The sequence below is a fragment of the Siphateles boraxobius genome, unplaced genomic scaffold (genome assembly GCF_051911475.1).
Source record: "Siphateles boraxobius isolate OS27281-9 unplaced genomic scaffold, OSU_SipBor_1 53, whole genome shotgun sequence".
Classification (NCBI taxonomy): domain Eukaryota; kingdom Metazoa; phylum Chordata; class Actinopteri; order Cypriniformes; family Leuciscidae; genus Siphateles; species Siphateles boraxobius.
The window spans coordinates 1,432,251-1,458,360 of record NW_027509175.1 but is presented as its reverse complement, the minus strand read 5'-3'; the positions used below and the strand labels follow the sequence as shown (position 1 = coordinate 1,458,360).

At 37.6% G+C, this 26,110-nt stretch overlaps 1 protein-coding gene across 1 annotated transcript in view; it reads left to right on the top strand.

The window, feature by feature from the left end:
- fat1a (FAT atypical cadherin 1a) overlaps positions 1 to 7,975 on the top strand; it is a 116,603-nt gene extending 108,628 nt beyond the window's left edge. The window contains 4 exon segments of the mRNA XM_077204962.1: positions 133 to 770; positions 884 to 1,021; positions 4,923 to 4,958; positions 6,297 to 7,975. Of these exon segments, the coding sequence (XP_077061077.1) occupies positions 133 to 770; positions 884 to 1,021; positions 4,923 to 4,958; positions 6,297 to 6,976 (1,492 nt within the window). The 3' untranslated portion in view covers positions 6,977 to 7,975.
- Positions 7,976 to 26,110: the final 18,135 nt, after the last annotated feature.

Below are 26,110 nucleotides of genomic sequence, written 5' to 3'. Positions count from 1 at the left end.
AAAAGAAAAGTTATTTTAAATTGCAATAATCTTTGATATATTACAGTTTTTGCTCTATATTTATCAAAATAGCATTGGTGAGCATAAGAGATTTCTTACCGATGCCATGTTTGTGCGTGTTTATGTGTTTAGGTGCCTAAGTGATGTAGATGAGTGTCTGAAGAACCCTTGTGGCAATGGTCACTGCCAGAACACGTACGGCTCCTTCAACTGTAACTGCTCCACGGGCTACAGTGGGCAGCATTGTGAACTCCGTTCCGAAATCCGCAACGAATTTGTCTCCACCTCTTGGAACATCGGCTTGGAGGAAGTAATTGGAATCGTTGTTTTCGTCGCCAGCATATTTCTTCTTGTCCTTCTCTTCGTCATGATTCGCAAGCGCATTTGTCGGCGATCAAAATCCAAATCTGACGACAATCTCAGGGTAGGCACAGGGGCACCCCACGCTTTCCTCCATCGACCGTACTTCGACTCCAAACTCAACAAGAACATCTACTCCGACATCCCGCCGCAGGTCCCCGTACGGCCCATCTCCTACACACCCAGCATTCCAAGCGACTCCCGCAACAATCTAGACCGCAACTCCTTTGAGGGCTCAGCCATACCGGAACACCCAGAATTCAGCACATTCAACCCCGACTCGGTGCACGGGCACAGGAAGACGGTGGCTGTCTGTAGTGTAGCGCCTAACCTGCCTCCTCCCCCACCCTCCAACTCGGTGTCTGACAGCGACTCAATACAGAAGCCCAGCTGGGATTACGACTACGATGGTACGGAGAATCTGTAATACAAATGTTGTGCATGTGACTTGTGAAACAATCTAATTAATCTATTTCATGGGCTAAGTAAGTAAGCTTGTGTGACTGTTTTCTTCTCCTCACAGCTAAAGTAGTGGATTTGGACCCGTGTCTAAGTAAGAAAATGGTGGAGGACAGTGCCTGTCACCCTTACAACACCAGAGGCAGCATGTCTGAGGTCCACTCTCTCAGCTCCTTTCAGTCCGAGTCCTGTGACGACAATGGTACGTTTGCTTTTACACAGATGACTGATAGGTCCTAATCAGCCAATTAAACTGCAAATTATAAATGAAATACTTGACATGTTTTTATGCTTTTTTTCCAGGATATCAAAATTATTTATACTGAATGGTTCTCTGTAACAAGATAAAAATAATAAAAAGCTATGTTTTGAATGGAGCACTAGTGTACTGCATACTACATACTGCGATACATACAGACAGTATACACTGAATGCTGTCTACTAATTTAAATAATTGTGTACAAAAAAAAGCGTTTCAAATTGTAGGACGCTACATTAGTGTGAACAGTAGTAGCCATAACTGCACTCACCTTACTGCGAAATGTATATATATAATTTATCAGTTTGACTTATCTTTTCTTTAGAAAAAAACAGATTAAAGATTAAAATGTGATGATTATCATTTCGTAATTCTTTTGTTTATGTCAAAAATTTTATTATTATTGGAACTAAAGGTTTTTTATTTTATTTTTTGGGGGGGGGGTTTATGTTTTTATGGTTCTTTTTACGGATTAGGATGTCACCATTGACATTAGAGTCCTCTTTCACCAGTATGTAAAGTATGCAAGTATGAGTAGTATGTGCTACACACTACCACCTTAAATTACTTGTTTAGTTTGAGCAATGTTTAGTTATCACCTCATATATAAAACGGTCATATTGCCGGTTAAATCCATTTTTTGTATTAAAACTTTGATAAAAGTATCTGATATTATTTCTGACAATTCGGCATACTAGAGAGGTCAACAGGAAATTTGCATACTGTGCACAGTATACATAGTGTTCGTGTGCTATTCTTAACATAGCCTAAATTTCTTGCATGCTCTTCTTAGTAGACAGACCCCTATACAGTTCATTATATAGTAACTGGGTTTTTTTTCCTGTACATCTGCTAACGCTGTCTGTCTTTATTTTACTGATGTAACTGAATGTAAAGGGTGATATGTTTTGGGTCATGTGTTATGTTGTTTCTCTCTCTTCCTTATCGCTGCACTGGGGCTTCAGCTCCCATTTGGATCAAATCTCACCACAGACACAGAGCAAGGTTTTAAATAGAGGCCTGCTCGTAAGTGAACATTCGCCCACGGTGAAAGGAAGTGATCACTAAAAGCCCTGTGAAATTCTCAATGCATAAAAAGAAGAAAGCGTGTCTTCTCTCTAAACCCCCTCGCCTTTTTGTTTCGCAGTTGCTCTCGGCAGCTTCTCATACGCTTTTCATCAGTTCAAGGCAACATCTGAGAATGACCTATATAGCATCTCTATTAGTTATCTGTGTGAAGTTCATGTTTTGGATCTCTTCTCTTTTTTACCCCTTCCCTATGTTTCTCTTAATGAAGCCACTGGATGGTTGAAGACATCAGCTCAGAGTGTAAAAGCAGGGTATGAAAAGTACACGATGGGTCTCCAGCACACATCATTTCTGTTGATCCTGATAACTGTATCTGAAGGCCCTTTCACATGACTCGTGGCAGCGTTCCCCAGTGCGGTGAACTTCAGGGCACAAACTGTCAAGCTATAGTGTGCGGTCAAGTCGAACGTTGTAACACAGTACTTAAAGTAGAAAACAGTTTCAGCTTTGAACCATTTGCTGCTGACCTTTCAAACAAAGCTAATTGGTAGCGGACAAACCGTTAAGATGTCATTATGAGGCCAGTGTCAGTGCAAAAAGGAAAACAAGATAAAAGAGAGACTGATTCAGTGCATATCTAGTCAAAGGTGTGTATGTCATCAGAATAATCATCATATTATGCATGTTAGATTGGTTGATCAAATCAGCGAATGATGCTTCTGTTGAGAAGTTTGTTGAAGCTAGGGTTGTGTCAGCATGGCAGTGTCATTTTAGTATTATTTCTATACTAGTGTAGTATTTATTCATATTTTGAATTGGCTTTTATTAGGGATGCACGATATATCAGCCACCATATCGGTATCGGCCGATATATGTAAATTTTTTTTGTAAACGTTATCTGCCTTATAAGAAAATTTGTCTGAATATATTAAAGCCGATAAATAATTCCTTCAGCTGAGACATGTCAGATGCGCACTGATCATCATGATGGTTTTGAATTACTTGAAATATGATTAGAATCACTTCTGAAAAGGAAAATACGGTTCAGTGCAACATGAGTTGCAATATGCAATAAATAAAAATGTGGATTTAGATTAATCGGCCAATATATTCATATCCGTGCATCTCTAGCTTTTATTTTCAATTTTAAGTTTTGGTAATTTTATGTTTTATTTGTTTTTATTTATTTATTTAAATAGTACTATGTAGATTTATTTTTATTTCAATTTTAGTAATTTTATCACTTGTTTTGGTTAGTTTGCAAGGCAATGTTTCTAATTGTTTTGTTTAAGTTTAAGCTTTTCATCTAATATTTATATTTTATTTTAATATTTGTACGGTTTAGGCAATGTCTTTTGTTTTGTTTTAGTATTTTCTTTTTTAGCAGAAAGAACTAGCATGGAAGAATTTAGAAATACCATTCGTTGTAGGTAACTGTTCATGTGAAAACTTGCAAGGAAGTCACATCTCTCAGTGAGTCGTCACTATAACCATCAAAAAAAAAGTCAACTTTTAAATCTCAGTCCTATTCTCTCCATTCAGTTATTCTTGAATTCATGAGCACATGTGTGACTGTGTGTTAAAGCAACGCGTCTAATCTTTTAGTGGACTTTGATTTGTAGTTTTAAACACGCCTAGTTGAAGCCCTGACGAAAGTCATGTGAGAGGGATGCATTCATCTAACCTTTGAAGCTTGACCCTCATTTGACCTTTTCAACCTCTGATCTTGACCTAACAACTGTCCCACTAAATCTTTGATATATACTAATGCATTATGTTGAACAGATTATCCATATTTCCTTATGGCCATGTACCCGCATATTCCTCTAAAACGTCAACCTTGCTTATTTCATTTTCCTCCATCTGTTGGTTTTGGCTTGGGGCCAGAGAGTATCTTTGTTCTCTTTTATCTTTGAGAATTTTCCTGATCCTTCCTTCCATCTCTCTGTTAATGTGTGTAATCATGAGCACAACGTCAGCCGTCACTCCCACTCTCCTCCACCAGAGCTCAACCCAGCCGTGTTCCTTACGGACACAACCAAATCCCTCTGCCATTAACGCATCACTCAGATCACACCCTTGTCAGAAACCAGAATCCCATAAAACCAGAGTTAGTATCTGTTGTTCAAACGTGCTGGTAAATGAAATCAAATCCATCAGTTTTGTCAGAATGCAACGTCTCATCGTAAGAAACGCTTTTGTCTCTGTTTCCCCTCTCCCTCGCAGTCTTGACTTCTAGTGTTTCTTTTCTGTCATGTTTACTTCTGAAAAATTAATGTTAGATTTCTTTTATCTGCCCTTCTTACAAGCCTCCCTAGTGACAGTAATCCACCTTGTCAGCTCTGTTGTTGACTCGGTGGAGAAAGAAGGTATTCTTTTGCTGTTTCATTGCTGATTATTGAGTGTCTGTTTTAGTGTTTTTTGGGTTATTATTAGCTGTCCAAAATGCCATTTTCTTCACCCATACCACATCTACAGAGACAGAGAGATTAAAAAAGACTAATCACATCTGGAAAATTTATATCAAATGCCTCATTAGCCAATCAGGTGCCTCATTTAATGAGTTTTCAGCTAATTTGAGATGGAAAATTACGATCTTGCCAAGACTGATTTCACTTTCCCTTCTTATCTGTGATATGAAACAATGTTTCAGTGTAAGCAAATGGCATTAAGATCATCTCATACCTTCATGGTTCTTTCATTTGTATCCACGTCCTCTTGCATTCTTTTTTTTTTCACAGTGTTCTTCGATCTCCTTGTATTTGACATTTCTCTTTCTCTTTTCTCTGCAATTCTGTTTGCTTTTTGTCTAAAGAGTCATTCTCGGCTCATGAACACAAGACCCCAAGAGGTGATTTATTTCGTACAATTTGCCTGAAGCCTTTTAAAATTGATATTTTTGTTTTTTGTTTACTTTTTTGGCTTGGTTACCCTTTCTATATAAAACTGCATGTCCACAAATCTGTGACAAAAATGGTATCAAATCAACTCACCTTTTCTAATCAACTTTATTTTGGTAGTTTTGTGCGATTTTTGTCACAGCATTAAAAAAGTTTTGGTTTTATACTTTTGTGTTCCCAGTTTAACTTAGTGATGTCTTCCTCAAATTCCCCCTACCACATAATAACCATAAAATACTTTTCCTAATAATATATTGTGTAAAAATGAATCTTTGAAAGTACTGACTAATTGTCATATTCTGTCAAGGTTGTGTATAGAATATGTAGACATATTCTGAGTTATTGTGTGTGCACATGTGTGGTGTGTATTTCTGTGCACTCCAGTAATATTAGTGTTAAGCTGAATGCATCTGCATTGTGTTGGTGTGATACTGATGTTGCATGCTGTTGGTTTTAAATGACCTGGCTTGTATTAACTTGAGTGATTAATGAAAAGGGTTGAAGTCAATTCAATTTTTGTTCAGGGAGTACACAGAATAAATTGTTGTTTGACCAAAAAAGCAAAATAAAAAAACAAAACAAAAAATAGCATGAAAAGATTTATGAAGAATTTTCAATTTCTCTCATTTCTAAATGCATATTATAGATCTTACAATTCATTCATGCATCATTTATTTTTTATATAAATTTAAGTGCAACACCTACATCTTATAATTCATCTCATAATCCAAAAAAACAAGTGTGTAGAACCAAGTCCCTGCCCTACGACTTTTTTTTGTTTTTGATAATCCATTATTTTCAGATGTGTGTCCGTTTCATCGCGTCTTTAAAGTTAACAAGAGTCTATTTTTTTATTATTATTATTATTATTATAAATATTATTATTTAACAAATAGGATTTTTTTTTTTACAATTATTTTTAATTTATTATTTATTCATTTTGAAAAATTAGTGAACATTAAGCCACTTAATACTAGTACAATAAATGTTATGGCAATAATAGCATATAATGACAGAAACTTTAAAAAAGTGTTGATGGTTATCATCATTTCAATAATTTCCTGATGAGTAGAATCCTCCTTTTTTGTACTTCAGTACTTCAGATGACAGACGTAAAACAGGTTCTGAATGCCATTTCACGTTGACTTCAAAACTAAAATCAACCCTTCTGAAGTTGAATTGACCCCAGCCTTTCCTTCAGTGTGTGACCCCAATCTAATCACAAGATTTTATTTTGTTTTAAATTGTGGCCTGCCACTGTGATGTTTACTATTGTTTTTGTCCGACAGGCTATCATTGGGACACATCTGACTGGATGCCGAGCGTTCAACTTCCTGGAATCCAGGAGTTCCCTCAGTATGAGGTAGTGGAGGCCCCATCCACCCTTTACAGTGACCCCACCCTGCTGGACACGGACTACTATCCCGGCGGATACGACATCGAAAGCGACTTCCCTCCTCCACCCGACGACTTTCCTTCTCACGATGACCTGCCCCCTCCTCCGCCCGTGCCGGAGTACGGGGAGCGCTACGACACATTGCAGTCCACCACGCGGGCACTAAACAGCGTCCCCTCTAGTCCCGGAGGGTCTGTAGTACATCAGCGCCCGCCCTTACCCCAACTCTACAGCCTCACCCAATTCCTGCCCCACCACCATTACTCTTCAGACCCCGAACCCCAGACCAACCCCACCAGCACCATCACATCATCCTCCACCGGAGGATACCGGCGCGGAGGATTCCCACTGGGCTACGGCCGCGACTTCGACCCCCCTGCTGCCGATAACATGTCACTGTCCCTGTACACGTCCACGGCGTCCTGTTCAGACATGTCTGCCTGCTGCGAGGAGTCTGAAGTGATGATGAGCGATTACGAGAGCGGCGGAGAGGAGGAGGAAGCACAGTTTCAGAGGCTCATCATACCGCCACTGGACTCTCAGCATCAGCAGCAGCAGCATACTGAAGTCTGACACTGGATCCAACACAAAAGTATCAAAAGTGCCTAAATGAAACCCTGCTACAGGATACTGACTGTGTTTAAACCATAACCACACGATATACGCGGTACACAAACGTAGTCTTACACTTAATATAAATGCCAAACATCCAAACGCACACTCCGTATTCATCTGTATCTCACTGAAGAGGGGTTTTTGGAAAGACTTGCTTGAACATGGGTTCTCTTCAGTAGCTGTTGTGGGCTGTTATTAATATTATCATTATTTAACAGTATTGGAGAGAGCATTAGACCTGACTGTGCCGTTAAATAATGCATTGATCATCATGCACAAGATCATACTGAGATGTACAAGTTACCCAGAAAATTATAACTGATATACTTGTCATGGATAATGAGAGAAAAAGCATCATTTCGAAGGTGATATCTGTATTTGCATAGATATAACCATGCAAACTGTTTTTTTATACAAATCCTCAGTCATTTGTAATGTAAATTTTAATGTACAGTTTTGATTTCAAGGTTTTACTAGGTTTCTGTAGATATTTTTTGCTTTTCTTTTCCAAAAAAAAAGAAAGACAGGAAAAAGTAGTATACCAACTCAAATGGTGTGTCGTTATCAGCCTTACTGTATGTTCATTCACAAGCAAAGAGTCTAAAAAATAAAAATAAATAATGATGTAAAGGATATGAATGTGTGATCGTCACAACACGCGTTCATTTCTGAAAGGATCATCTGATGGACGTCTGCATATTCTTGTGATGTGTTATGTTTTCTTTTTCTTTCTTTTTTTAATTGTTGTTTGTAAATTGTGACTTTGGAACATCTTTATTTTTTACCATGAAAATGGGACACAATATATTTATAGTGCGAGATTATTCACAGACATGTGACTTTTTCAGGGTCTGCGTGTGTGTGTGTGAGCAATGCTATGGTCTTGTTTTATGATTTTTATTAAATACTGCCACTAGCTTAACTGCTTTACTACTGGCAATAAATTATTCTCTAAAATGGGTGTTTGTCTTGCATGCATTTATTTACTTTTTATACACCGATTTAGGCAGAACAATTCAGATACTGAACTTGACATACTGCATGTGTATAAAGTGACATCAATGCTTGAATGTGTTGATCTGCGATTAGAGCAGTCGTACATGCTGTGTTGATAGCAATTCAGATGCATCATTTGTGTCAGACAGTGACATATTAGCAGAATTTAGAAACTTGAAGGGAAATTGAATGATATTTTGATATGTTTATTTTAGTTTCCAATGGTAACTGGATAGTAACACATCCATTATGACATGAAAATAATTTGATTGCAGTTGTTTACTGATAGCTATATAACAGCTGAGATGAAAAGTTCCTGTTAAAGGTTTGATTTGAAAGATTATAAAGCACTTGTATGCATGAATCTCAGAAAACACTATTTGAAAACCCTTCATACAATAGGCTACAAAAATTGAACATAAATCAGTTTCTGACAGATAGAGATTTTCGTGAATTATGTTACTCGCTTATATGGTAGCTTTTTGAAATTGTGCCTCACTTTTTTATGGCTGCTAATCAAATAAATGAACTAAAGTTGAAATTGTAATGCGACAACAAAAAGACCAGAAACACTGAATTCACCCTCCAGTTTACGTTGAGTTATTTTGATAATTATTGTTTGAAAATATGATATTGAGTTAATATCCTTATATTACAATTCCCAGATTATTTTGTGCACGGTGTGTACTATTATAAAAGCAATATTGTTTTTATACAGCAGTTCAACCAATAAGCATGTAACCATTGTGTTAGGCTATAATTCTTTATGTGACAGTTCAATAAACAAGTAACTTTTATTTTAATGGAATATTGCATGTAATATTTATTACAGGAACAATTGCTCAGAACAGCTGAGGGAGATAACATTAAACAAGCCATCTCACTGCTTACATCATCAGCAGAAACTCCATCTTGTAGATAAATTCCTTTATACGTTATTGAATTTATCTAAGCTCCTTATTGATCGGTGGTATTCTGATATAACTGATCCAAGATTAATCAAAACTCTATTCTACTCTTTGATGCTTAAATCTCCTCCACTACACTCAATCCCAAAAGAACAGCCTTTTCGACCAATACAGAGAAAATTGAAGAAATATCTTGATTTTTAGTTGCTTAGCTCATTTTAATGATAGTTTTTGTCTAGTTTTAAATAATTGGAAGTCATCTAGAGGCCTCCTTGGCCATGTGTGGAACTGCTTTGGGTGCCATGCAGGAACCAAATTTGTTTTTTACTTTTTTATTATTATTATTTCTGAATTTCTTGTTGGTACTATGGTTACCATTACTTTCAATTATAATAAACACACTGGAAAAACTGAACCAAATACAAAATAAGAATTATTTATTGCATATTATATAGGCTAATAGGCTAAATAACAATGAATAGAGGGAAAAAAAACCATTTCCAAAAACTTGGGACATCTTTTAAAATGCGATAGAATCCACAATCTGTGATGTGTTAATATTCTCAAAAGTACAAAGAGAAGTTTTCCAATGTTTTCACTGATCAATGCAATTATATTTTTAAAATACCAACAAATTTTCATCTTGATTGCTGCAACACACAACAAAAAAGTTGGGACAGAGCCAAAATAAAAGTGAAAAAATTATATAATATCCAAGTTAAACTGTTTTGAAGTAGTCCACAATAAGTAGCCAGGTGAGAGTATTGTGATTGAGTGTAAAAGGAGCTTCTCTGTCTTTGCCAGCATAGATGGGTCATGGCTCACCACTTTGTCCCAATTTCATGAGAGAATTGTCAAACAATTCAAAAATCACATTTCTCAATGCAGAATTTGTGTCTTTCACTATCTACCATACATAATATTCTGAAAAGATTCAGGGAATCCAGAGAAATCCCAGTACATGTAGGGCAATGCAGGAACACCTGACCTTTGAGCCCTCTAATGGCATTGCATGAGTGTTACATACCTATTAGGAAGCATGGCATTAGTTTTAAATGTTATGCTGATGATACTCAGCTCTATATTTCTTCGAGCCCTGAGGAAACTTACCAATTCACCAAATTAACAGAATGCATAGCTGATATAAAAAATTGGAAAAAACTGAGATTCTAATTATTGGACAAAAAACTTCCTCATGTAATAACCTAGAATACTGTCTAACACTTGATGGCCGCTCTGTCAAGTCCTCGTCGTAGGTTAGAAACCTGGCTGTGCTCTTTGATAGCAATATTTCATTTGAAAGTCACGTGAATAGTATCTGTAAAACTGCATTTTTCCATCTAAAAAATATATCTAAATTACGTCACATGCTCTCAATCACAAATTCAGAACAATTAATTCCTGCGTTCATGACATCACGCCTAGATTATTGTAATGCTCTTATGGGTGGTTGCCCTGCACACTTAATAAACAAACTACAGCTGGTCCAAAACGCAGCAGCTCAAGTTCTTACCAGAACCAGGAAGTACGACCATATTAGCCCGCTTCTGTCAACACTGCATTGGCTCCCTATTAAACATCGTATACATTTTTAAATATTGCTGATTACTTACAAAGCACTAAATGGTTTAGCTCCCAGTACTTGAGCGAGCTCTTAACGCATTATAAAATTCCGGCCAGTTGATAATACCTAGAATATCTAAATCGACTGCTGGCGGTAGATCCTTTTCCTATTTAGCACCAAAACTTTGGAACAATCTTCTTAACATTGTCCGGGAAGCAGACACAGTCTGTCAGTTCAAATCTAGACTAAAAACACATTGGCTTTGCATGTCACAACACATTATAGGCTTCTATAATTCAATGTTAGGCATTAAATAATTTTCTGTTAGAACGGTGTCGTGTTAGCGGCCCCTAAGTTAATAACTAATGATCGTTGAGACGGAAGTGAATCATTCAAAACTAACTTTAGCTAGACAATAACTTTATTCTAGAGCTGCTGTAAAGCCAAAACAATCTCTGTTACTTTAATTTCCTATTATCACTGTAAAGCTGCTTTGAAACAGTCCATATTGTTAAAAGCGCTATAATGAAGGAAACTTGACTTGACTAAAATACATCTAAGGGACATAACAATGAGAAAACATCATGCGGTGTATATTTATATGCAATAGGCTAAAATGCAAGACATCTCAAATTAAACTGCATAAAAACACAATATGTTCCATGTAATCAATGCAACAAAAAAAAAAACAACGGCATTAACATCTTGACTACACTAATTACAAATGTCTTAAATATGTTTTGTATACTCAACTTTAAAACATTTATGTGTCTCAATCCATTTAAGTCACTGCTTCGGGGTCCAAAAGGTCCATCAGATGCCAAACAACAAAGCAAACAACAAATATTGGTGTCCAGGATAAGTGAGCCTGGATACTGTACAGTTTATAAGAGAGCTTATATGAATCAACAGTTCTCAAAAACAGCGATTGAGTATTCTCACTAGAAGCAAATAGACCCGGAAACTGTATTCCATAAATTCAGGACTTAACCTTTTTTAAAGGTGCAGTCACATTTACTGTTATTCTGTGAATTTTCACAGGTAAATTCCAGTCATTTTAAACAGACCAGTACTGAATTTTTTTGACTTCGAACAAAATTCCTAATTCTAAGTGAGTCACTCGAATTCGCCAAACTGACCAACAGAAATATGCTTGAACGTGACTTCTGTGTGAGCTCTGCTTCATACATCATTACACTGTTGATAATGGACATTTTTGCCCATGCAATTTTACTGAAGTTTCATACATGCAATCAATATAAATAAAATACTCACAAGGGACAGTGAGAAAATACCTCGTAAAAGGCATCAACTCCAAACCTGTCATATTTATCTGAGTAAAGTGAATTAGATTTGAAAGCTGCCGCATGTGGGAAAATTTTCAGAGAATAACGGATTACATTTTTGTCTGTTCATCACACATAGCTATTGTATGCTTCTAAAAACTAGGAATGTATTGTGGTTTTATTGTGGGTGGGGTGGTTTAAAGTGAAATTTGAAGTTTTGCTTCAGTCTTCATTCACTTTTGATGAATGAACAAGAGCAGCTAAGGCCCTATAGCTTATAGATCCTTAAGCTTTACTTCTGACATTTCACAAGGCTGTACATCTTATTGTGATTTCATGGTAATGAACTCCAGAATCTCAGAAATGAATACAGTGTGTGTAATTAATCCCTTAAGTTCCTGCAAAAACTACAGGCTTCACAATTGAAGTTCCTTGAGTACATGACAGGATATTCAAGGCACCTTTAGCTTTTACAGTGTGGTTGAAAACGGTCCTAAAAGGAAAGTGCTTGACTTTTTTTTCACGTAATTTGTTGAGTATATCAAATATAATACAATATAAATAAAAATTGAGAATATTAAAATCATAATATATGTCCACAAATTATATATACCAAAATAATCATACCACCCAATACGTGCAACGTAAACAGATCTCCACAGAGATAACAGGACAGTTAAAACATTCAATATAAATTAATTTTGATTGTAAACCCATTTACACTATATCCAAAAATAAAGAAGTGTTGGTAAAAACTTCTTTACAACATACTCCAGTCTGCACTAGGAAGTCAAAACTGACCATTCTTGTTTTGTTTTGCTTTTTGAAATGTGGATTATTCATTATAAATAATTTATCTTGCTGCAACATTGATAAACATCTGGATCAAAGTAGACAACTAAACCCTCTAGCAATGAGAAGTTAAGACAAGATCGACAGTTATATCACCGTTGCTCTCTGATTAACTATTCAAAGTGTACTATTGCATTATATTTTACAAAGATTTTCTTGTCCGCATTTACACATTCACTCAACACAAATGTCAAAAGATAGATCGTGGCAAAACAAAACCATAAAAGACCTGAGAGCAAAACTACCTGACTGACCTGAGGACCATGTTTGTTAAAAAAGGATGTTGTTCTGATGTCAAGGAGTTTACTGATCTCATTTGTTGTTTTTACCCAGGAGAAAAAAAACTTTACACTAAAGCATAAATCCATGATACATTTGTCTCTTAAAATCGTTGAGAACATCATGAAGTTTTATTTTAGAAGTTTAAACATTTTATTAAAAGTTATTGTTTTGTGGGTTATTCTGGCAACTAGAAACATACAGTATGCATTCTGGTGTGCACTTTTTACCTGCTAATAATTATTACCTGTATTAGAAATGTTCTTTTATTGTAATAGGCCTATCGGTGTCAGGGTTTGTGTAGTGGCAGGAAGCACGAGGAATCACAGGAAACAGGAATATTTAATAAAGACACTCGGGAACCACATCACACGCAGTACAACGACGAGAACGACACTGAATAAGGGAGAACACAGGGTATAAATGCTAGGGAGAACAAAGGAACATGATGGGGACACAGGTGAGGCTAGTCTGACAAATGTTACTTTGGTTTGAGAAGTGGGAGGGACACAAAATGGGGGAATTTTTTTTTTCCGATGTGAACCCCATTTCCTGCATTTACATACATTTAGGGAAATAATTAAGTTGATTATAATGATAAATTCTGCCAAAAAAATAGGCTACTAAACTATGTATAACAAAAAGATTTCTTACTTTTTTATTGTTTAATAGGGGCCGATTGCCAAGACTTGAGAGAATCATTTTATAGTCAAAAATGTTCACCATTAATGTTTTGTGTGTAAATAAAATTTAAATTATGTGAGACCAAATTTCCACTGTAATGTAAAAACAACATAAAGACAATATATTTTTAATAATTGTTTAATAGCATCTTTTTATAAATTAAGTCAAGAATCAATGATATTAATATAATATAATATGATATAATATTGAGAAATCTGATGTACAAATTTATTGGTCGACTGAATGGCTCTCAGAATGGCATTATTAATCCGCTGACAAATCCTAGTAAAAGTGTTGTGCGATACCAAACACCTTTGTGGAAGCACTGGTAGACTATAACTGTCTTTTATAATTGGTAATTGTGGGTTTTAGGGAGGTGTCGGGTGTCTGTAATGTTGTATGGTTTCCTAATGGACCCTGAGTCTTGCAATAAAGTTGAACTTGAACTTACCTGTGCGCTTCCTGTCTAACAGGTACGAAATATACATAAATTGAATAAGGTTATCAAATAGTCGGCTCTTTTGTAGATCCCCTCAGGCATTTGTAAATCGGTTCCTGTGCATTTGTAAATCCCCTCATGCATTTGTGGATTTTGAAACACTTCTAGCGTCGACGTACAGACAAATCCACAAATAAGTGGACTCCACCCACCCTTTACCTAAGCCAATCAGATAACGAGCACATTGAGCTGACTAATCGTAGCACGTTCTCGCTACAACCAATCACGTTAGGCTTTACACTCTGGGCGAGAACTGCATGGATCAGATTAATTTTGCAGAAATTGACTCCCCTGAAAGCATCTGTAATGGGAGCTTCATTCAAATTAGCTGTTTGTGTGGTTAAAACACCCCGTTTTCCAAAAGATTGTTGGAGTTTAAGGCTTCTTTATATTTATTATTCTTTATTATTAACTCAGGATCACACACAAATTATCATCACAGATCCCGTGCATCTTAACACCCTCTCTACTGGAGTCAAGCGGCGGGTCAAAAGCAAATAGCCGATTATCTTCCCTGCCGTAGCAGTTTCAAATCATGTAGTTTGCAATGTTAACACATTATGCCCATGACTTTCTTACCTGAAGATATATGACGTATAATCTTTTTAATTGACTATGCTGGCTACATGAAAATTCCTAATTCGTGATACTGGACGCGGCGCAGCGCGACGTTCTTCTTCTGAAGTAGCGGCTATTACACGCAACTATAGCCTACGGAGGACACTTCATTTGCACATTTGCTCCATTCCAATGAAAGCATCGCACGGGGTAGACACGATGTTACAAAACGGATGTTTTTGTCTTTTAAAGCACAATCGTTGTGACAAATAGCTAGCTATAGAACTTAAATATTATGTAGAAGACAAAATATCACTCCAAATGACCATCATTGAAGATGTAACAGCGTGTAGGCTAATGGGGTTTTGAGTGGATGCCAAGACATTTTTATTAGCCTTTGAAAATGCCAGAGAAACAGCGCTTATGTTATGGGAACAACGCGTTGTGGAAGCGTCACGTTATTCATGATAAAACAGAAAAGCATCAATGCGTTTCTGACTAATGAATAAATGGGGTAGAAATAGGGGTAGAATGGGTACAGTTGAGACATAGGTAGGCTACAGTTGAGACTCCTTAAATAACTTGCGTGCGCAGCAAGCACAACTTGTGATTTTTGCTGTGCACATGCGTATTATTGTCCTATTTGATCGTGGGAAATTTGAACAACGGACGCATCTCCGATTCGAAGATATCGGCAAAAGTTTTTTTTCTAAGATAAGACGTTCACTTCACCATGCACACTCCACAATGAATAGCTTATTATCCTTATGTGACTGTTAAACATAACTGGTGTCATCACAAACGTTATTCTGTGCCCTAAAACCTGGCATATTTCATGGTATTGTGTCATGCAAGATCATTGCAAAATCTAGAGAAATGTGCGAGGTGGCCAGCGGGGTATGGTTGAGACACACGTGTCTCAACTGTACCCGCGATAGATTTCTATTAAGCAACACACTGTTTAGTTTTCAGTGTTATAATAACAGGTTTAACGTCGTAATTAGCCAGCATAGGACGCAAATGAAAATAAAATTTGATATTTGTGATAGTTAAACTGTGTATTATTAATAAATATATTAAATATATTGTTCCTGTTTTATATATTTTAACCAGTGCTAAATTAAATAAAATGAATGAATTTAAATGGATGAATAAATAAACATGTTGCCCAATTGTTTTTTTCTTTATTTGTCTTTATTTATTATATTTGCAATGAACATTTAGTTACCTTTACATCATTAAAAATGGGTGTCTCAACTGTACCATGGTACTGTCTCAACTGTACCACATATGGGTACAGTTGAGACAAAGTTAAGACAAAAAGCACCTTATTTTTATGAGCTAATTGTGGAAAATATAAACTACTTATGGGTATTATTGATTGATAATATCTTAGTCTACAAGCTAATGAAATGTCATGTGGCATGTCATGTAGAAATTCACTTCTTTTCAGTATCTATTTTTGTGTGAAAAATCAAAACGCAAAAAAGTGTCTCAACTGTACTCAGTCTACCCGCGAGTTTGTGTAATATTGGGAAAATTACTGTCACAACAGCTTTTCCCACTTCTTCATTCAAGTTTTAAATGGCAGGTCTGTGGATCTAATGATTAATCTGGTCTAACTCTAACGAAATCCAAATTTTAAACATATTTTACTGAAGCAATATTATGGCCTTATAGCCTTACACTTCCTTTGAGCCAATGCAGATGAACGAGCAGTTATTTCAGGGCAAGACAGCCGTCTAAGGCAGGGGTTTTCAAACTTTTTGTGTGTGTGGACCACTATTTGTAATCAAGAATTTTCACGGACCACCTCATAATACACATAATAAAATATATCTACACACAGTCCTTCCTGAATTAATCCGCACCTCTAAATAGGCTTACTAACATTAAAACTAGGCTATAACTGGTCATCACAGTACAACAGCTTGTTAAAAGAATGTTTACTGCACACAACGGCTGCCACATATTTAATTTATTTATTTACTCAAGCGCCCGAGTGCATAATCAGGTTCATTTCAGGGATGCAAACATGTATGGTCAAAAAAGAGAGAGGTAATCGAAGCCCTCGCCCCGCGGCAAATATCCAGATACTTACATTGCCGCCAACCCCTGCCACCCCTATAGGCACATATAGTAAAATGAAATTCAAATAAAGTTTTAACAAAAAAAGGTTTTATAAAAAGATAAACCTCACATATTTCAGCCTTTAAATCATTTTTATAAAAAGAATGAGTCAAAAAAAGATAAATTACTTGACATTTACATCGATGCACATTAGCTTAACTTTTATTATTAGCTAATAGTAAAATTCGGTCCGATTTTCCCGTGCCGTCTGTCATTGCTATGCGCGCTCTCCACAACTTAGTTGTGGCTTAGTAGCTAATAGATTTCCACCACCGAAAAACGCTTGCTGTAGCTCTGCTACAAGATTTATTTACGGAGAAGAGAAAAACACACGTAGTTTGCAGTTTGGGTGCACGTGCATTCTTACATTCTTCATTGACTGAGCTTTCAATGTTTACGGAAAGGAAGAAGCTGATTTGTTTGGTCTTGTCACATGAACTGCGGTGCGTTTGCGGCATTATGAAAAGTTGAGGTGTTTTCATCTCGCTGCGCCTAAAAAAATGAGTGCGTCACTTCAATTATGAGCCCACTTGCCGCGCGCCTACATGAAATAATGAACTTGAGAGCGCAAAAGACACGATATATGAACGGCCCCTTGATGAGCTACCTCCAATCAAGCGACGTGTTGGAGACCCCAGTAAAAGATACGAACCAAGAAGAAACACTAGCGTTTCACGCTTGCGCGCATACTGCTGTTTTGGCGTGCAGTATTCTGATTTGCTTATTTCCTATTTACCTGTTTGGTGGAGGCAATTCAGAATTACTGTTGGTGAAATTATAATCAGACAAATATTTTATATAATGACAAAATATTTGCCTCTGCCGCTTTCCTCTTCAGAGAACCTGTTGCTATCCACCGATCCATGTTGTGGTTCTAACGGCACTGAACTTGAACGTCACGGCCGAGCACCACTAGCCTATTTTAGTAATCACACAATAACCAGACAATTTAATTTAAATTTTATATCAATAGAGGCCTACATATTATTTTTACTTTTTATTTTTTTTTATGGGGATTCCTGGTAAAATGAAGGTAAAAAATATTATTTTATATTTTATTTTGCCTTTCCACGGACCACCTGAAGTACCCTCACGGACCACTAGTGGTCCGCGGACCACAGTTTGGGAACCACTGGTCTAAGGAAAGCCTGGCCACTCCCTATTATGCGCGATTGTACCGAATTTTGGTTGTAGTTCCACCAGAGTTCCACTGGGGGGCGATCGTCCGAGTTCAAAATGAATGGGAGTCTATGGGGCTAGACGGCTAAATTGGTCTCTTTCACCCGATTGCCGTTGAGAAATCTCAGATTTGAATGTAGATTTTGCAAGTTCAACATGGGTTATAGGTCCAAAGTTGAATGATCAAGTAGGCTACTTATGTCCTATCGATTTTTTACAGGTTGAGTTGTGGTTGCACATAACACGCTAGCATTCTGCTAATGGACTTTGTTTGGTCAGTGAAGGACTGATTACGTCCAGAGATACCGCTTGATGGCATCGTGGCATCCGAAGTATTTTCGGCGTGGTCTTTTAAAACAACAAAACAAAAACTCTTCTAGCACGTGTATTTACCTGTGTCAGCGGTGTTGTCGATGCCTCGAGAGAAAAGAAAGTGCAGATCGCGAAACCACCAAAGTGACTGAAGGATTGCCGTAAAGCAGATCTGTGGTCGTACAATGTGTATGGCGTCATTGCCTTTTTAAAAGACTTTTTAAAGCAAATAAGTCTATTTTACGTCTATCTATATGAAGTCAAGACATTGAGGATGAAAAATTGCCAGGGGATTTTTGACATCTCGAACGGTTTGGCCGTGGCGAGGAAACGAATTTAAATGGTGAATAATGGAAACAGGAAGTGTGTTATAACTTCTTTATACATTAATTGATCTTGATGAAACTTCAGCTTTGTGTTCGTTGTAAGAGGCCGATCACATGGATGTGACTATTGTGAGTCAAAGTTATAGTGCCACCATCTGGCAACAGGTAGTGTGTCACTTTCAAAATGCTTTTAAATCACCCTCTTATTTTTACCCGATTTGCTTCAAACTTTATGTGTATAATGTAAACACACGCCAGATGTAGACCTGTGAAAGGATTATTGATATCTCAAATACTGTTGCCATGGCAACGAATCAAACTTTAATATTCTTTTTGGATGCTTTTGAGACTCTTAACATTCTTCAAATTGCATGAAACTCGACAAACACATCTCACTTATTACCTAGTAGACATGTGCAAAGTTTCAGAAACGGGCGTGGTACAGGGGCTCAGTAGCGCCACCTTTTGACAAAAGTGGGGGGGGGTAGTTTTATCTACAGTAACAAAACTCGGTATGTATATTGTACTCTTCAAGCCGGACAACTTTCTAATTTAAAGTCATTAGCTCCGACCAACAGGAAGTCAGATATTTTGCTTTGAATGTGGATTTTTCAAGCATTTTCTCTCCCTCTCTGCCTCTGCCTCTGTGTCTCTGTGTGTGTGTGTGCGTGAGATTTGCTTTTATTCTTGTTTTTCAAGGTTTCGGGGACTTTTGGGGCCCTTAATGTGCTTTAAAACTCTTGAAACTGCACACAGGTCGGAGCCCACGGCCATCAGGGCTGGGCTGAAGCTGGTGTCCGGGCGTGGCAGGGGGGCTCAACAGCGCCCCCTTGAACAGGGTCTGAAAACTTGGTCCATATATCAAAAACGCTTGCATGAATTAATATGAAACTCAGTAGACACATAGATCTCATTGGGCCGAACAACTTTCCCTCGGTCAAGTTTTACGCCAGCCCAACAGGAAGTCGGCTATTATGGGTTGTTTGGAGAACGCTTGCTCTGGAATTTTAACTTCTCCTCCAAGGCAATTCATTCAATTGTCACCAAACTCGGTCAGCGTGAAGTCAAGACATCGAGGATGTCGAGTTACAAAACTTGGCGTGTATATTGTTCTCGTCAAGCCGAACAACTTTCTAATTTACAGTCATTAGCTCCGACCAACATGAAATCAGATATTTTGGTTTGAATGTGGATTCTTAGCATTTTCTCTCCCTCTGTCTCTCTCTGACAGAGAGAATGCACCCTGCCATTCTGTGTGTGTGTGTGTGTGTGTGTGTGTGTGTGTGTCTGTGTGGGGAGGGGCTCTTCGAGTGATAGTTTAGTTTAAACACAAAATCATACATAGGGCCATACTGCCCTCTTGTGTCCAAAATTATATTTACATGTTTGTTATGTGATTGAGGATATATTCCCACCGGTAAATTGATGTGTGACACCAGCGAGAGCTTTTAAATAGGGACGTCCACTCGGACATTGATAATGGTGGCGCGTGCAGAGCGCTCAATGGAATTCCTATAGAAGTAGGAATTAACTAAAAAACGTTCGCTCTGTTCTGCTCGCTCATCGCACCGTTATGAATGCCCGCGCAGTTGTTAGTTTCATTTCGAAATTAGCGCCTTTTCTGGGGCTGATTGCTTGAATTGTGAGTTCAATAGCCTATTATTCTTCATGGAAAACACAAGAACAAAAGAGTATAATGACAGATTCGCTTAAATAGGCGCTTTTACACAAAATATTCCTTCATCATCTATTCAGTCTAAATAGCGATAATTATCGCTCTATTCGCGTTTGTTGTGAACGCAGCATAGTGAACAGGCTGTGATCTCAAGATTGCAAAGCTGTTGTGTGTGTGTGTGCGCGCGGCGCGATCGGACTGTGTGTGTGTGTGTGTGTGTGTGTGTGAGAGAGAGAGAGAGAGAGAGAGAGAGAGAGAGAGAGAGAGAGAGAGAGAGAGAGAGAGAGAGAGAGAGAGGCGTGGGCGCGATCAAACTGTGTGTGTGTTTGAGAGAGAGAGGGAGAGAGGGAGAGAGGCGTGGGCGCGATCGAACTGAGTGTGTGTGTGTGTTTGTGGCATAAACAACATTTGTAAATATATTTTTTATTTGCAAATCTCATTCTATTTATTTGTGAGTTTTATAATTCTTTGTGAAACTCTTTACATTTATTTGTGGATCTTTATTATTTATTTGTGAATTTGATATATTTTTGTGAATCTCTTTACATTTATTTGTGGATCATAATCTATTTATTTGCAATAATGCAACAATTCTACCCCCATAGAACCTATCGAAAAATACTATAAAAGTCCATGGGACCAACCTGTAAAAACATGAATTTATGCTGTGAAAACGGACATTTTAACAAGGGGGTCTATGGACATTTGCTCCCTTTTGGGACCTGCCCCTAGCGGATTTTTGATGTATTGCAGTTTTTCGCACTTCCGGGTAGGCTTCATTTTTCAGATTGGAATGTTGCCGCGTGGTTTTAGCTGAGGAATGATGAGGAGTGGGAAAACTGAGAACAGGACTGTACCAAACACACTAGGAAGGGGGAAACTAAGGAAAACAGGCTCGAGACAAAACATAATCCTGACAATCGGTTAAGTGATCTGTTGTGCTTAATGATAAGCTGTATGCCATACTACACAATGATCTTCCTGTAGCCTATATTCAAATTAAAAACATCCTTTATGGTTTTCTGTTACAGAGTAGCAGTATTTTGATCGTAGGCCATTATTATGGCAAGTATAGATTTGAGTGCAGACAAGATCGCATTTTGTAGAGTCGGAAAGTGATTGTGAATGTAGCCGACTCTTCATCTGGAGGTTTCTTTTAATCAATAGTTTCATGCTGTTTAAGCAAATGGAAGTCATTGTCTCAATGTTTGTATTTCAGACAAATATATATATATATATATATATATATATATATATATATATATATACACACACACACTCACCCAAAGGATTATTAGGAACACCTGTTCAATTTCTCATTAATGCAATTATCTAATCAACCAATCACATGGCAGTTGCTTCAATGCATTTAGGGGTGTGGTCCTGGTCAAGACAATCTCCTGAACTCCAAACTGAATGTCAGAATGGGAAAGAAAGGTGATTTAAGCAATTTTGAGCGTGGCATGTGTAGGATTACAAATTTTATTTTAAATGTATAATTGAGCTTCCAATACAATAGCATAGAAACTGAGAAAGTTTATTAGTGTGAATTTTGTATCTAAGGTAAATGATGTCACAAACCTGCCTGTTCCTGTCTGTCCAGCTCTCTATTGTAAGTTAAATTGGTCAGAGCACTGAGACTATCACCTTTTGTCTTTATGCACTGCCTGGCCATTAAGATAATGTGAAGGTATCGGTGAAGAGTCTGGCTGATTGGATTAGGATATTTACATTACACTGTTATGCTGATTGGATTAGGACTGGTAACACTCTCAGTCTAGGGCACATCCTTAACCCAGATGCCTCATTTGCATGCTTTTGTTTCCACCTTTATGTAACTCCTCCTCCTGAAAGGGTATATGAACTAAATTTATACTGCCTTAGTTAGACTTGATTGAGATGACTACAGCGACGCAATAAAGAACTTATACCTCAACAATCTCCTGGTCTGCAACTCTATCTTTTCTACACTTGAGAAGAAAAAGTTCACAACAGATGGTGCCGTGACCCGGATGGAGCTGAAACACCTGAATCCAGAACTGAATCTCAACAAAAGATTTCAACAAAGACTGAATTCCAGACTGAATCTTGAAACTTCAAGCTCAAAAAAAAGAATCTCAACAAAGAATGAACTTCTGACTGAATTCCAGACTGAATTTTGAAACTTCAAGCTCAACAAAGATTTCAACAAAGAATTATCTTTCTGACTGAGTTCCAGACGGAATCTTTCCGTACAACTAAAGATTTGGTGAGTTTCACTCTATTCAAAGAACAACTGCAGACCAGTACGAATTTTGTGCCTCTGCGCCGTCAGAGAAAGAGTTATCAGACAGCTGTAGTGTTTGATTACCTAAAGTTATCCTTTAAAAGTTGTCTTTTAAAGATGAAAATATATCCTCTGTTCAGGCAGGGACGTTTTTAACATCACATATTAAAAAGATATCCTCTGTGTCAGGCAGGGAAGATTAGTATTATTTTGCTAATTATTTGTTTTGTTGTTTGTTACCTTGTGGTGTTACCCTCTAAAAAATTTATTTTAGAGAAGAGAGTTTGATCCTCTGAATAGTCAGGGAAGTTGTTGGTATCCTCTGTGCAGACAGGGAAGATTTTAGCATTCAAGTTAAAATATTGTTAGCCTCTGTGCAAGCAGAGAAGAGGTAGTCTTACAGGCTATTTATTTTGGTTACCCTTTTAAAAGTTTTTCTTTTAGAGAGGAAAGTTTGATCCTCTGTTTCAGGCAGGGAAGAGTTAGCAATACATGCTAGTAATTTTGTTTTATCCTCTAAAAAGTTAGGAAGGTGAAAGATCCTTTCCGTTTCTTTCAGGGAAGATTAGCGTAACGTGCTAATAATTTGTGTTTCATCCTCTGTTTCTGGCAGGGAAGTTAAATGTGATGTGTTGGTAACAAGGAAGGTTTATCAACAGTTTGATCTGTGACATAAGTGTAGACTCTTTTGATCAGAGAAGTTTTAGTGTCTTTGTTTGTTTGGTAACAAAGAAATCCACAAAATGATTAAGAAAAGTGCTAGACTAATCTCCACAACTAAAAAAGGTGGTCTTGCTAATCCTTTGTGGTCAGATAGCGAATTTAAAACACTGTTAGGAGAACAGATGGATCTAATAGTCACTGAAAAAGTTAGACAAGAACTAACACAGAAATATGAGATTCATCCAGATAAGATTTGGTCTATTGAAGAATGCAAGAAGGTGTTAGGTGCATGTATCAGAAAGAAAAACATGAAAGGCATAATCTGTTGCCATAGGGAATTTAGCTTATCCATTGCACAAGAACAATCTAGGTGCATAGCTAATTTAAAAGAACAGAACAAACAAATGCACACTAAGGTAGGCCATAACAAGGCCTCAACCAAATGTGACTCAGAAGACCAACAGTCAGATGAAACTTATCCTGACTTAAAAGCATTCTTTGAAACAGATGTAGACATCCCATCAGTAACTGATAAGCCTGTAGATTCAGTAAAGGTTTGTGTTGCAAGAAGATCTCAGGGAATTGAGGGAACTGAAAGTGTTCCTACCAACTCTTCTGTTGTCCAAAACCAAACTGTTGCCAAAGCACTCGGAACTAGAGATATAGAAAGACTATCCCAAAGCTTACCTTCAGTACGCACTGATGTTTCTGAATTTAGAAGGGCATTGATCAGTAAAATGCGTCTTTACGACATGTCGTTGGCAGAAGTCACACAACTGATGTCACAAATTCTAACTGAATCTGAATTCAACAGTTTTGAGTCTGCTGTTACTTCTGAACTACAACATGCCAGAAAAGATGAATTGAGAGAGGGAGTTCTGAAAGCGTTGAAGAACATTGTTGGACCTAAAATTGACTGGTCGAAGATCACTAGTTCTTTACAGAAGAAGGGTGAAACTGTTAGTGAGTACACTCAAAGATTTGGCCAGTCAGCAGCAGCATACAGTGGTATAGCTGACACTTCAGAGAAGGTGCTAGAAGATAATGGTCCCCTAGTTCGCACATGGTTTGATGGTCTGTTGTCAGAACATAGAAAAGCATTGCCTTTCTTAGACTTAACATGGTCCAATAGAACCATACAAAACAACTTAGACAGTTTGGCTGCATGGGAAAGAGACTCTGATGTCAAGGAAAGAGTAAAAATTGCAGCAGCATCCTTTAAGGTCAACACAGAGAATCAACAGAAACGCAAATCTCCTAAGAGAGAGGGCAGCAGTTGTTATTATTGTGGTAAACATGGACATTGTGGAAAAGAGTGTAGGAAAAACAAAAAGAACTTTAAACAAGTTAACAATGTTACTCAGCTCCTACTCAGCCTGCTTGCTACTATGAAGCAGCCCCTCCCCTCATCATTAAACTGGGGCAGCTGGTTGATGTGTTAACCATTTGGGCTGTGAGTGCTTTATTTCCCCACTAACTTGCAACAGAGATAAAAGACTTTGTTTTTTGTTTAATAGAACAAAAGGAAAGTGACTATCTCAGTTTTTCCTTTGGGGGACACTGGTTAAAGTAGACTCACAGCCTTAAATGTTATTTTACAGTACAGGCCTTTCATCATTAATAGTGTTAGATCAGACTGTAAATGAAAAAAAGCCCTCATGCAGTGTCCACAATAATGCAAAATATTGTCTTACAGCGTGCACCTGTCACAAATTCGTCCTCATGTATGATGTCTGCTATGACTGAAGTTTTGTTAGAGGATGAAGGAGAAATTACTCACGATTGTGTTACGCTTACATATACACCTATGAGTGAAGTAAAAGAAAAAGGTAACAGACGAGCAGGTTATGCAGTAACGTCCACCACGGAAGTGTTAGCTTCAGGACGTCTTCCAGATCATTTTTCAGCTCAAGCTGCAGAACTAGTAGCCCTAACAAGAGCATGCACGCTAGCTTCAGGATCAGTTGCTAATATCTACACAGATTCCAGATATGCTTTTGGGGTAATTCATGATTTTGGTGTCATTTGGCAAACCAGACAGTTTCTAACTTCTGCTGGATCCCCCATTAAGCATGCTGAATTAGTGAAAGATCTAATGTTTTCCATGAAACTTCCAAAGAAATTAGCAGTGATCAAACTGAAAGCACATCTCACAACTAATACTACAGAAGCTAAAGGTAATGCTCTTGCTGATATGGCAGCTAAACAGTCTTGTTTCTATGCAACTGTACAAGTGTGTTCAGGTAGTGCAGCACAGAAGAAAATGATGCCTCCTGAATCAATTATTGATCTGTACAAAGACGTTTCCTCCATTAGAACCAAAGTGACATGGGCCACATCAAGTGATGTTGATTACAGCAGCTGCAGTATTGTGTCAGGGAAGAAAAACCTAGACTCATGTGTCACACTGTAAGGTTGTTCCTGCACCAACAGGGATAGGTTAGGACACAGAACCAGTGAGGAGCCCCGGGAAGAACCGAATGCAATAAGCTTCGGGGGTTAACCCTGGGGTGAAGACTTCCCTCATAGGCCCTATCCTAGTCCATCCTTACCTCACTGTTCTTTAGGTGTCAAAGGAATTAAGAAATAGGGAGAGATGGAACGACAATAGCAGACCCAGAAAAAGTTTACAACCCTAGTGTTTGAACAAATACTGCTCTACTGCTTAGCAGACTCGGAAGTTTACAACCCTAGTGTTTGAACAAATACTGCTCTCCTGTCTTTTGTTTTCTTTCTTACTCTGTGCAGATACCACTGATGACTTCCCGAGACCCATACGCACTGACCTCGTCATCTGCGTATGAAGCCACAAGAAAACTTCAAGAAACAACTTGACCCTCTTCCGAGCCAACTATCACAAAAGGATAAAGAAAAGAAAAAGAAAAAAATACACAACGCAGAGACTCACATACGAA